This window comes from Sinocyclocheilus anshuiensis, unplaced genomic scaffold, assembly GCF_001515605.1.
Source record: "Sinocyclocheilus anshuiensis isolate Anshui unplaced genomic scaffold, SAMN03320099.WGS_v1.1 scaffold2218, whole genome shotgun sequence".
In the NCBI taxonomy this organism is placed as follows: Eukaryota; Metazoa; Chordata; class Actinopteri; order Cypriniformes; family Cyprinidae; genus Sinocyclocheilus; species Sinocyclocheilus anshuiensis.
Window position 1 is genome coordinate 602,471 of NW_015558568.1, and position 13,245 is coordinate 615,715.

The 13,245-nt window shown below is 38.0% G+C and overlaps 1 protein-coding gene and 1 non-coding gene across 2 annotated transcripts; one reads left to right on the plus strand and one right to left on the minus strand.

The window, feature by feature from the left end:
• Window positions 1–3,706: 3,706 nt before the first annotated feature.
• LOC107679530 (oligoribonuclease, mitochondrial) lies at window positions 3,707–7,283 on the plus strand. Its single transcript, XM_016475110.1, has 7 exons — window positions 3,707–4,236; window positions 4,760–4,843; window positions 5,623–5,700; window positions 5,805–5,916; window positions 6,509–6,617; window positions 6,780–6,833; window positions 6,991–7,283. The coding sequence occupies exons 1-7, from the start codon at window positions 4,162–4,164 to the stop codon at window positions 7,106–7,108; spliced, it is 630 nt and encodes a 209-aa protein (XP_016330596.1). The 5' UTR covers window positions 3,707–4,161; the 3' UTR covers window positions 7,109–7,283.
• A 5,515-nt stretch (window positions 7,284–12,798) lies between these two features.
• trnag-gcc (transfer RNA glycine (anticodon GCC)) lies at window positions 12,799–12,869 on the minus strand. Its single transcript has one exon. It is a non-coding gene; the product is annotated as a tRNA-Gly (tRNA).
• Between the last annotated feature and the right edge of the window lie 376 nt (window positions 12,870–13,245).

Genomic DNA, 13,245 nt, shown 5'->3' on the forward strand with positions numbered 1-13,245 from the left:
CCACCTCCAGGTATTTTAATAAAGGGGCTCACTATAGCTTTATTGCTCAGTCAGCTTGGTTCTGGTTCTCAAAACCCCCAAAAGCTTGTTCTCCATCATTGCATACTCATTGATGAGACATGCAGATAGTGATAAGAATTGGTTAAAAAAAAAGAAAAGAAAAGACGGAAGTCAACAGCACATAAATCCAGAATGTAAAAGGAGTTATTTTATGCATTTAAATGGTTTCATTTTCGTTTGTACTTTACAACATAAAAAAATAAAAATAGCGCATGTTTTCTAGTATAAATGCAGTGTTCATATTTACTTGTGCATTAAATTACAAAAAAAAAAAAAAACCTTATACTCGCGTAAATTTGAAGAGTGTGCGCCATGAGCACGATAAAACAGCTGTCAGGAGAGGAAAGTTTGTTTTACTGACATATAGCGTACACCATCTCATCAGACCGCAGTTCACTGTTGTTCTACTGAAGCTAATTTGGCACATGTTCCTTTCCGCGCTCGTTTGACTTGCGCCTGGTGCTGAGGCGAAGTTGAAGCGCGCATCTGAAAAGTCTCCCTTTTGATGTGGTCATAAAGAGATACGGCGGCTCCGCGTCTTAATAAATGCATTTCTTGTAAAAAAAAAAAGTTACAAAAACTGCAGTTTTGAGTGGGGTGGCCAAGCTTAGGTGGCTGCGGCCACCCCCTGGCTCCGCCCCTGAGTTCACTTATCAACGTGTCTGCCGCTGAACTGCCTTCACTTGGTGCTGGAGTTTCTGGCTTGTTGGTCGGGTGGGAGTTTTGTAGCGCTCGGGTAGACTGAACACGCTGGAAGCGAAAGGACGGAATTTGAAGGCGGTTGAGCACGACTGTTCCGTGAATGGATCAGAGGTAGGTGGGCGGAATAATATGGATTATAATGAAGGGGAAGAAGAAGAATGGGGAGAAAATAGGAGACGGATGGATGACAAAAGAGCTAAAGGGAATAAAAGAGTAAGAAATGAGCAAGATGATAGCACAGAAAGTGAAGAAGATGGACAAACTATGGTCCAGAAAGAAAGAGAGGAAAAGTATGTAGTCATAATAAGATTTAATGAGAAGAACCAAGGGAGCATGAAGAAGGTTAATCCACTGGTGCTAACAACAACTCTGGCTAACAAGATTGGGGATATAGAGTACGCAAAGGTCCTTAACGATGGCAATCTATTGGTGAGATGTGCTGATGCAATGCAAATGGAAAAAGCGCTAAAAGTTAAAGAAATAGGAAAATGCAAGGTGGAAAACACGGGAAGAGTGGGAGCTCGGATAGGAGGTGGAAGCACTGGAGTGATAACGGGGGTGCCAATAAATGTTAGCATGGAAGAATTAAAAAGAAATATAAAAGGAGGGAAAGTACTTAATGTACAAAGACTGAAAACAACAAAGGAAGGAGTGATGAGAGACAGTGAATCGGTGTCCGTAGAGTTTGAAGGAGAAAATATACCAAAGAGGGTATTCTTGGGATTTATGAGTTATCCAGTAAGGTTGTTTGTACCAAAGCCAATGAGATGCTTTAACTGTCAGAGGTTTGGACACACTGCTAAGAATTGTAACAGGCAGAGAAGGTGCGCTAGGTGCGGAGGGGACCATGATTATGGAAAGTGTGGAGTAGGGGTTCCACCAAAATGTTGCAGCTGTGGAGGAGCCCACAATGTGGCATATGGAGGATGTGAATTTATGAAACGGGAGACTAAAATTCAAAAGATAATTGTGGAGAGAAGGATATCCTATGCTGAAGCAGTAAGTGTATCAAAAGAGAGAGAAAATGGTGTAAGAGAGTTAAGAGAGTTGGTAGCACAAGAACAAAATCAAAGAACCAATGAAAGAATGTATGTGGAAAAAAGAGATTTAAGAGATTTAATAGCAGGGGTGATTAATAGTACTGCAGAAGTTAAATCAAAAAATGAAAAAATTCAGTTGATAGTTAAAGCTGCAGTTAACCACTTAGGACTAGTAGGACTGACATGGGAAGAAGTGAGAGAGAACCTCACTATTCAGTCAAGCCAAGAAGCACCATGGGTTGGTTAATAATTTTAATGGTAATTATTTTACAATGGAATGCTAGAAGCTTAATGGCCAATGGTCAAGAATTTAAGCATTTCATAAATGAATTAGAAGAGAAACCAGATGTGTTATGTATTCAGGAAACATGGCTGAAACCAAATCTTGATTTTGTAATACATGGGTACACAGTGTTAAGGAAAGATAGAACTGATGGAGGAGGAGGAGGGTGTGCTACATTTATCAAAATTGGATTGCCATATAGGTTACTAGAAATGGGGGTAAATCAGGAATTCATAGCGGTGGAGGTGTGGGAAAGAGGGGAGGGGATAAGTGTTATCAACTACTATAATCCATGTAAAAGGTTGATGCTTGATAACTTACTAAGTATTCAAGGTCAGGACAGACAAAAAGTAATCTGGTGTGCAGATTTCAATGCTCATAGCTCTATGTGGGGGGGTGTACAAACAGATGCAAATGGTAAGACTATAGAAGAACTGATGGATGAAAGAGGATTGGTCAGTTTGAATGATGGAAGTGGAACAAGGATAAACTTAGTAACAGGAATGGAATCTGCATTAGACTTAGCTTTAGTGTCTAATACTTTGGCTGGAAGGAGTAAATGGGAGGTCTGGACAACAACTACGCTGGGTAGTGATCACTACCCAGTCCTATGCAGAGTTGGTGGGAGACAAGAAGTAAGGGTAGAAGAAAGGATCCCAAAGTGGATATTTGAAAAAGCAGACTGGGATAAATTCAAGAAGATGAGTGAAGAAACAACGACAAGGATTGATATAGCTGGAAATATATAGAGGATGTAAATAAGCAAGTTACTGCAGCAATTATTATGGCAGCGGAGAAAGCTATTCCTAAGGGGAAAAACAGAGGTAATCGAAAACTGGTGCCCTGGTGGAATGAGGAGTGTCACATTATGGAAAGTGTGGAGTAGGGGTTCCACCAAAATGTTGCAGCTGTGGAGGAGCCCACAATGTGGCATATGGAGGATGTGAATTTATGAAACGGGAGACTAAAATTCAAAAGATAATTGTGGAGAGAAGCATATCCTATGCTGAAGCAGTAAGTGTATCACAAGAGAGAGAAAATGGTGTAAGAGAGTTAGACGGTATGGTAGCACAAGAACAAAATCAAAGAACCAATGAAAGAATGTATGTGGAAAAAAGAGATTTAGTTACATTCATAGCAGGGGTGATTAATAGTACTGCAGAAGTTAAATCAAAAAATGAAAAAATTCAGTTGATAGTTAAAGCTGCAGTTAACCACTTAGGACTAGTAGGACTGACATGGGAAGAAGTGAGAGAGAACCTCACTATTCAGTCAAGCCAAGAAGCACCATGGGTTGGTTAATAATTTTAATGGTAATTATTTTACAATGGAATGCTAGAAGCTTAATGGCCAATGGTCAAGAATTTAAGCATTTCATAAATGAATTAGAAGAGAAACCAGATGTGTTATGTATTCAGGAAACATGGCTGAAACCAAATCTTGATTTTGTAATACATGGGTACACAGTGTTAAGGAAAGATAGAACTGATGGAGGAGGAGGAGGGTGTGCTACATTTATCAAAATTGGATTGCCATATAGGTTACTAGAAATGGGGGTAAATCAGGAATTCATAGCGGTGGAGGACATTACAAGGGTTATAAGCACAGTAAATAGGGCACAGCGTAGAATATTGATTACTTTTTTAAGGGAAGCAGGGGTTTTAAGCAGGATTTGATGTATGATGTGTGGTGTGTGTGTGGATATTAATGTGAGGGGACAATGTGAGTGATGTGTAAGTTTTAGTGGGAAAAGGGAATAGATAACCTATTATCTGATCCACACTCCGGAGCAGAAGGGGGCGGTAATGCACCAATAAGCTGGATGCCAACCGCCGTTAAACTGGAAAGAAGAAGAAGAACTGCCTTCACTGTTGCGCCGCGATGGTATTTACGACACTTTCGTTCGGAAGACGGCAGTATGCGGGCACACATGTGGAGCGCGGCGTGTGTTTCTGCATTCAGAGTCCTGACTCGAGTTTGTGTGGCATCACAGCCGGTTAAAGCACCCCTACCGGTGTTTACAGCCCACAACTTCTCTCTCTCTTCAGTCCATGTACCTCTGTGCTTACGGGTTTGATGTCAAGAAGACGACCTCACGGCAGGAAGATGTCACAGTCTTTGGCGCAGCGGATGGTCTGGGTAGATCTGGAGGTAAACAGCAGCAGATAAACACAATAAACAGGACAATACATTGTTTAAAAGATCGAACTGTGTCGCTTTTAAGTCAAAAATTAAGTTTTTTTATTTCAACGGAACGTTAGGCCTAACGTACATGACAAAACACGCCTGTATGATCAAGTTTTATGCTGGATGCTGAATGAATTTGCATGGTTTTTCAAAATATACAGTATGTGTAAGATTCAAAATGATGTGTGTATATATATATATATGTATATGTATATATGTGTGCTTATATAGCAACTCCAGCACAATCTATTCATGTCAAAACTTTTTTTAGAGTTTAGAATGGTTACTGCAGCTTATGACCTGCTGACCTGCTTGTTTACCAGTTTTTGCACATCGTCTTTGATTTGAGCTCCACCCTACGCAGGAATTTTTTCCAGGAAGTTTTTACAGATAAATTTTTGGCTGATGTCCTCACAGTGATTGTGCTCTTATGGGATTTACTAGTTTTCAGAGTTGCATATTAATGCCACTGTACTTCCTGTTTCAGATGACAGGGCTGGATATAGAGAAGGACCGGATTATTGAGATGGCTTGCATCATTACAGATTCTGACCTGAACATCATTGCAGAGGTGGAGATTTTTTTTTTCCATTGCATAAAAGTGTACAGCATAAGTTTGCCGACAGACTTTGGAATCATCATGCATTTATTGAACTTGAACTAATTTTGTTTTGATTATCTTTTTTTTCATAATCGTTGGTTATTAAAACCAAAGTGCTGTACAATCAATATAAATGCAATAAATACAAAATTAAACGAAACATGGAAGGATCATACTCACCACCTTCACACTAATTTTGAGATCCTTCCATCAGGGCGAAGATTTAAAAGTCCCATGGCCAAAAGAAATATAAATTAAAATCCTTTGCTCCAATGGTGATGAGTATTTTTTTAAGTACATTTTAAAATAATTTTTAGTTGTTATTTAGGGTGACTATATGGCATCATGGTTCCATTATTGATTGACTGATTCACTGTTATACCTGGAATTAGAGTTATGCTGTTAACTTAATTCTTATCATGTCTGTTTTTCCATCCTGTGACCACTAGAATAGACAATAAAAGTTTAAACAAAGACAAATAAATAAAACATTATAGCCCCGCAATGGAGAAAAAAGTCTTCAACCTAGATTTAAATTTTAGCAAAAATATAGCTTTCCTTCCAGGGAAAATCCAAATATCGATGACTCCTGCACTACAAATTTGTCCAATCAAATACTGTCTAGAATGAGAATGTACCTCTAAATACCACCTGCATGTAATGTGTCTCATATGTCTCACCCCCAAATAAAAATGTCTGTTACACTGGGCCTTTAAAGCTATCGCATTGTTGGTTGTTGTTGTTGTTAGGGGCCAAATCTGATAATCAACCAACCAGACGAGCTGCTCGATGGCATGTCAGACTGGTGCAAAGAGCATCATGGGAAGGTGAGGACAGATTGATGCAGCTGCTGAGTGTTTCCTGTTTGTGTGAATGAGCCTGTGTGTGCTTGATGTGTGTTGTGTGATTGTGTTCCTGTTTGATGTGCCAGTCAGGGTTGACTCAGGCTGTCCGGGACAGTCACATCACTCTCCAGCAGGCGGAGTATGAATTCCTGTCTTTCGTCCGACAGCACACGCCACCCGGACAGTGTCCTCTCGCAGGTAACCAACCACACGAGCTGCTGTTTCTTTTGCATGTTGCAGGTGTAAAATCTTATGGAAGCTTATTTCTGCCATGGAATAAAAAAAAGCTTAAAAGGTCATGTGACTTTTGGTCTCACAATTCTGACTTTATTTTTCTCACAAATGTGACTTTACGTTTCCCAATTCTTAGTTTTTCTTCATAATTGTGAGTTATAAACTTATTATTACATCTCACAGTTCTGACGTTTCTTCTCAGAATTCTTATCAGTTTACATCTTGCAGTTTTGACTTTTTTTCTCTGAATTCTTACTTTAGGTCTGGTAATTCTTTTTTTTTTATGCCATGGAATAAAAAAATAAAAAAAGGTGATGCTGACTTTTTTCTTCCTTTGAATTAGGACTTTATATCTCACTTTTTTTTTCTGCCACAAAAAAAAAAAAGTGATTGTGACTTTTTTGGATTATTCAGATTTCTTATCATTCAGACTTCTCTGAATACAGTTTGGACTCTATTCTGAAGTTCTGGAAAAAAAGTCTGAATCTCAGAAATGAAAGAGAAAGAAAAAAGCTTCCTTATGCCTCAGAGAGTTTGTGTGGTTCTTTGTCCACAGGGAACTCCGTTCACGCCGATAAGAAGTTTCTGGATAAGTACATGCCGCAGTTCATGCGACATCTGCACTATCGCATCATAGACGTGAGCACCATTAAAGAGCTCTCCAGGTATGTTCCCCATTTAGGTTTAATCAGATGACCGAACGACCGCTGTTGCCACATTAATGCATGCAGACGTGCTTCAGCATGAACTAGAGAGACTATTTTCAAAAGTACTGGAAGTAGGTGATGTCAAAATACTTTCTCCTTTTTTTTGATTCTGTTGCCTAGACGATGGTATTCAGAGGAGTACAGTCTCGCACCGCAGAAAAAAGCATCGCACAGGTCTGTGTGCATCACACGGGTGTTTCACAGCTGTATTATAGAATGCCATGTTTAGCATAGCAAAGGATCCTTTGATGTACTTCATAAATATTTCAAACTAAGAAAAAAACTGTTTTGTCTAATCTCAGAATAATGTTGTGTCCGTATGAATTTTCAGAGCGCTGGAAGACATCCAGGAGAGCATAAAAGAACTGAAGTTTTACAGAGCAAATGTTTTCAAAGTGAAGGAGAAGAGAAAAATAGTCGAAAATGGTGATAAGAAATCTGTGAGCTAATCTCCAAGCCCATCTGGGGGTGGCTTTAGGATCTTGTGCCGAATTCTCATATTTGGATGAAAGGCTGTGCGAATACTCGAGAGAATGAGAGAGCAAAGCTTCACCTTGACGTCCCCAGTGTTTGTTTCCTGTTTTATTTGTTGACTCTGCAAATAGCTTCGTTTAAAAAAAAAAAGAGAGAAAATCCAAAAAGTTCAAAATGATAAAAATAACTCATTGTTATGAACAAGTTGCTTTTTATCCCTTGTGTTCCACTTTATAAATCTGATTTGTTGCTGGCTCATGTCAGTGTGCAGTAATGAAACAAAAGTGTGATTGCATAAGTTCTTCTTTCTAAGAATGTTTTCATTACACCCCTTGTTTTTTTTTTAAATAAAAATCTTTTGTGATTTTGCTGAAGTGTTGTTACTGGTCTGTACTTACAGTAAGCTGAACCAGATGGCAGTATACAGTCAGGTAATATCTGGAGCACGTTAGCGGCTGATTAGTGGGGTTGTCAAGTAAAAAAAACAAAATTTGAAACCTTGTATTCAGGTTCAATATTCCGCATGAAAGGATATTAAATGGCGAAAAAGTGTATTTTATTATCTGCATAACCACTACCATGCTAGTTTTACTATTGCTACATGTTGGTTTAGTGGTATGCTGTTCCAAATTCAGCCTTTCTCTTTATGGCAGGTGGGCTGACAGGAGGGCTTAGTGACGTCGTCCGACACGGAAAGTTGTTTGTTACAAAGACTGAACATCTGTTATTTGCTCTAATAGTTAAACAAAGCAATCTAGTTTCATTGGGATGTCATTGCATCTTTAACTCTGTCAAGGTTGGTAAATGTTGCTCTTAAAGTTCACTAACTGTTTTATGCTGTTTTAAAGTGGCAGGGACTGCTGGGACCTCAAATCCTGTTTGGTTGGAGCAGCCCAAGGTAACATGAGCACTCTGTCACTGCTGCCACTGGAGGATCGCAGGTTTGATTCTACAAGGGAAACTTTAAATAGACAGACACTGGGCCAATGCATAAACCATGTGCTGTAGCTGGTGAAAAACTTTTCTCATCTCTCCCCCTCAGAATCTTTCTCCCAGAGGATGAAGAATATCCCCATTAGTAGTTCAGGACAGACAGCTTGTATCTGGACACCCCTGTGTGTCACTGAGTGTTTGCTCTAGTCTGGTCAAACGATTTAGAAATGCATTTAATCATTTAGCAGGTGCTTTTATCCAAAGCGACTTGCTAATTAAGAAACGTTGCAAGCAATTTCTCATGAGAACCAACAATATTTGCAGTACACAATACCAATTTTCAAGTGAATGATAGTAGTAAGTGTATTAATTATATGAAGCACCTTTGTTGTTGTGGGTTAGGTAAGTGGTGTGTGTTCAGCAGTTTCTTTAAAGTTCTGATGATCTCAGCAGATTAGATCGGTTCCACCTCAGAGGAACGGAGAGAGTAAAGGATCTGGAAAGCTGCTTTGTACTTTGTGAGGAAGTCACCAAAAACCTTTTTAAATTTCCACAAAGCGGAAAACCAGCTATATACTTGCCCTCTTAAAAATCCAGAACTCAATAACCTACAATGTAACATTAACAATTATTTTTAATTTCCAAAGAACCATATGCAGAGCTCTTTGGTGCACCTAATGTAAAATAAAAAACACCCTTTATTTTTAATTCTCTACAATCTCTGACAAGTAAATGTCAATTGCAGAAGAAAGAGGTACAGTCTTTCTTGGGTCTGCTCGAGGTATCGCTGCTTCATCCTGCAGGTGCACCAAGGTCACCCAGAACCCAGTGGACTGGACCATTCTGAAGAGCCAAGACTTCAACCAGCTTTTTCCAGTTCAGGTAGATGCCTTTCTAAAGCGCTCCTTCACCTAATAACGATTGTTTTTCATGCAACAAATTTAATTAATGTTCTATAACATGTAGAAAAGACAAAATGTAAAAAGTAATGTGTAATTATTAGTAATTGTGGCTTCCTATACTCAGGTGGGTGTGGGTGCAGGCCACGTTGGCTTACAGCACTGATAATTTCTGAATGGTTCAGCATACAAAGGATTTCCTGAGGGTGCCTGATGACTCAAATTAAAAGAGATAATTAAGACTTTTGGAGTGAATGAATGCAGTGAATCAGCTTCAACTTCCAAGCAGAAAGTGGATTCTCTGGACCAAAATGATAGTTTTCAAACCAGTAAAAACTGTAATTTGCCTATATGCATTCTTAATTGGTTTCTCTAATATTTCTGCTGTTTGTATTCATTCAAGGGCAGAAAGAAGAAAGTCTGGATTATGACAGTGGACTAAGAACAGATCAATCCATCGTGAATTCATAACCCTGAACCAACAGGTGCTCACATAATTACTGACGAAGCCTCGTAATTTATCACTTTTATTCTGACAGGCTCCTTCCACTCATTAAAGGTTCATTTAATTTATGCTCTGAAAAATAGCTCACATTTACGCTAATATAATTACCTGCCAATTATCATCAGCAGTTGAATTGAGTTGGTTTTAGTTAGACCCTAATATCACTGAATGCTCCTCGTGTTGATATTTATATATTTGAAATATCCAAAAATAATACAGCTCATGTCTTCATAGCTATAAGTGCAAACCTTTGTGTTATTTGTTATTTTTCATTACTTGCAGTGAGATACTTTTTGTCTCCCGAAGCCCTGACACAGATGAGATACGGATCAGATCTGCTTTGATCAGAGCTCTAAATCAAAGGTGAACTCTGAACATGAATCTCACAGATGTTTGAGACACACATCAGGTGAGATAAAGTGTGTTTTTATAGCTTTTGTCTATATGAGTATTAACATTTCACCCGCATGTATGGTGGAAAAAAATCCACATTTCAGACTTTAGTAGGATGAAATATTCTAAATCTGGATTTGGTGTTCAAATGACACAAAGATGAGTGAGTTTCGTATAGTTTTGAGCTAAATCTCACACATTTACAAGTAGGCCTACACATATAGGCAATTTTTGCTAAATAGCATGCTAACATGCTACTTTGTGCATACAGTGCTCCAGATTTATAAGTAAAATAAGATCTGTGGATATTTACGTTCCTATATAATGACTACAAGTACCACAAAAATGTGAGTTTATGTGCTTGATAAATCTAATAATCTTTTTATAGTCTTTATACAGCAACTTGTTCGCATAAAGAGCTTGTTTCATGTTATTTAAAAAAAAAAAAAAGTAGTACATACCATGCAGTATTCAATCAGTAGGTAGTCAGCTTGTGTTCCACTCCGAACGTAGCTGAACGTAAGTAATCATAATTTGAGCTGTTTGGCAGTATATATGGGATGACATTTAGCTGGAAAATGAGTCTTAAGCACCATGAATTTCTGCATCAATCATTTGTCTTTGTAAACCCAATCCAGTGGAAGCATGCTAGCGTTAAAGCATTTAGCTCTATTATGCTGTCAGTCAGCGCTGATGTCAGCATTGTTCTCCAGTCCTACCTGCCAGTCCAGACCTTTATGAGGAGAGTTTATCCAGTGGAGCTGCACACTCATCTCCACTCAGACCCTTCCACCCGCAGACACCGACTGACAGAAATGTTCTGTACTTGACAATATAGACACACACTGTCAGTAGAAGCAGATACTTTTTAGACAGAAAATATAATTTGTACATACAGTGTACCCAGCATTTAAGACAATTAATTTTAATTCTACAGTTTTTCAGAACTAATAATATTTAAAAACTTTGAACAGTATTAGCTGTTGTTTTATAAATGTATACAATTTATTTATTATGTGTGTTGTGTATTGACATTCAGACATCGAGTGTGCAAATATTGCAAATATTATATATTATCTGGCAATAAACATTTATTTCTCAATTTTATCTTCAGGAAAGGCTTTGATGTGTACATCTTGAGTGACTTGGCATAAAATCTGTTCACAGTACTCAAAACCTTCCTTTGAAATATGACCCGAAGTTTCATCATGGCAGTTGATTTAAGGTGAAGCTTCATAAATAACAGGTAGGTTCTGGGAGAAAAAAAAAAACAGTAGAAAAAGGCAGGGGGAAAACAGGAGCACCGCCAGAATCAAAACGGCGGGAGCCTGAGGGAATTTTCCTTTAATGAATGGAAAAATAGGCCATGTTACATGCTAAGTGAGAACGGGATTAGATGTACAGGGAACAAGAGAAGTTGAAAGGAACAGGCCATGTGGTTATTCAGGGTTGTTCTTTTTGGAAACTTTTGCTGACGTCTGACAAAGCACATTCAAACAAATGCAGATTTATACTTTCAGGTCATTTTAAATGTAATGAACCAGGTCAGAAAATGATACCTCTGTTAAATCAGATGTATTCAGCAGTGTATCTATCTGGATGTATTCTCATCAGGATAATTATTATAATATATATATATATATATGTATGTTGTTTAAAATACTAACTAACTAACTGTTTGAAGTACTAACTAAAACTAAAAGTGAAATAAAATTAACTATATAGACACACAAAAATAATAATAATGACAAAACCGAACAAAATTACTAAAACTTTAACTACAATTAAAATGAAAACAGAAAATATCAAAATTATAAAATTAAAACTAATTTAACATATTACAAATTATAATAGTATCTCGATACTGATTCTCAAATATTGCCATTCGTGGTTAAATAAATGTTGGATTTTTATTTGTTGATTGATTTTAAATAGGAAATGCGTAATGCATTTCTAGAAAAAAAAATCATAAAATTTTATTATTATTAGTTAAATGTTTTAAAGCAAAATTTGAGTGGAATTCAGCTTTAGTAATATAACGGATTACAATGTAATGGTAATGAATGGGGACCCACATTGGCTGATATTGATGAAAACAAATATTTAAAATTAAACTTACTGTATATAGTGCATAATGTGGTCACAGATGGCACTGTTTCCTGAGGATGTGCCTCACTATAGGGAAGTTCATTTTTCCATAAGACCAATAATTTAAGCCATGGCAGGTAACAAAGCCAGGTGTCATTCTGATTAGGTGAAGGTTGCGGGACATTTAGAGAATTAAAGTCACAGTGATCTTGTGCTAGACATCTTAGACATCTTAGGCAGGCTCTTTGTGTCTTTCTTCTCTTTTATTGCAACAGCCTCTGAAGGTCATCTCAAGCATCTCAAGCGCACTGCGCTGTTCCTCGTGTCTTTGGGGGCTTTGGGACCGGAGGAATAAAACATCTCATCTGAAGCGTCATCTGCAGCTGGTGCGTCTGACTCATGTCTGTTCTGCCACAAATCGACAGATCTTGTTTGGGTTTATCCAAAGGTCCTAAATCATACCACCCTAACCTAGTCCATAGTCCCTAACCTCATGGTTAAAAGTGAAAGTGACGTGACGTGGCCAAGTATGGTGACCCATACTCTGAATTAGTGCTCTGCATTTACCCATCCAAAGTGCACACACACAGCAGTGAACACACACACACCGTGAACACACACCCGGAGCAGTGGGCAGCCATTTATGCTGCGGCACCCGGGGAGCAGTTGGGGGTTCGGTGCCTTGCTCAAGGGCACCTCAGTCGTGGTATTGAAGGTGGGAGAGAGCGCTGTACATTCACTCCCACCACCTACAATCCCTGCCGGTACGAGACTCGAACCCACAACCTTTGGGTTATGAGTCCGACTCTAACCATTAGGCCACGACTTCCCCTATGGAGGCTGTTCTTGCATTGGCCGGGAATCGGACCCAGGTCTCACGCGTGGCAGGCGAGAATTCTACTACTGAACCACCAATGCTTGTTAGATGTTAGATGTGAGCCGGATTTTAATTAGATTAATCATTTAGATTCATCTACAGTAATCTTTTCAGTAAAAATCTACGATAAGTTAATTTGTATTAAAATAAATTTACTTGAAGCAAATGTGTATTTATTAATCAAACATATTTCAGAATATATATCTTGAATTAATGTCATTGACATATTGCTTTTCTTATTATTATTGCATATTGTTTTCAGCATGAATGTAAATTACATTTTGTTAGATTCATGATTAAAACCAGGAATGTTTTATCATTGTGATTCTATTAGTTTTTATTAATATTTTGAATTTGTTTTTATATTTTCTGTTTTAATTTTAAAGTTTTAGTGGTTGTGTTTTTGTAATTTTTCTT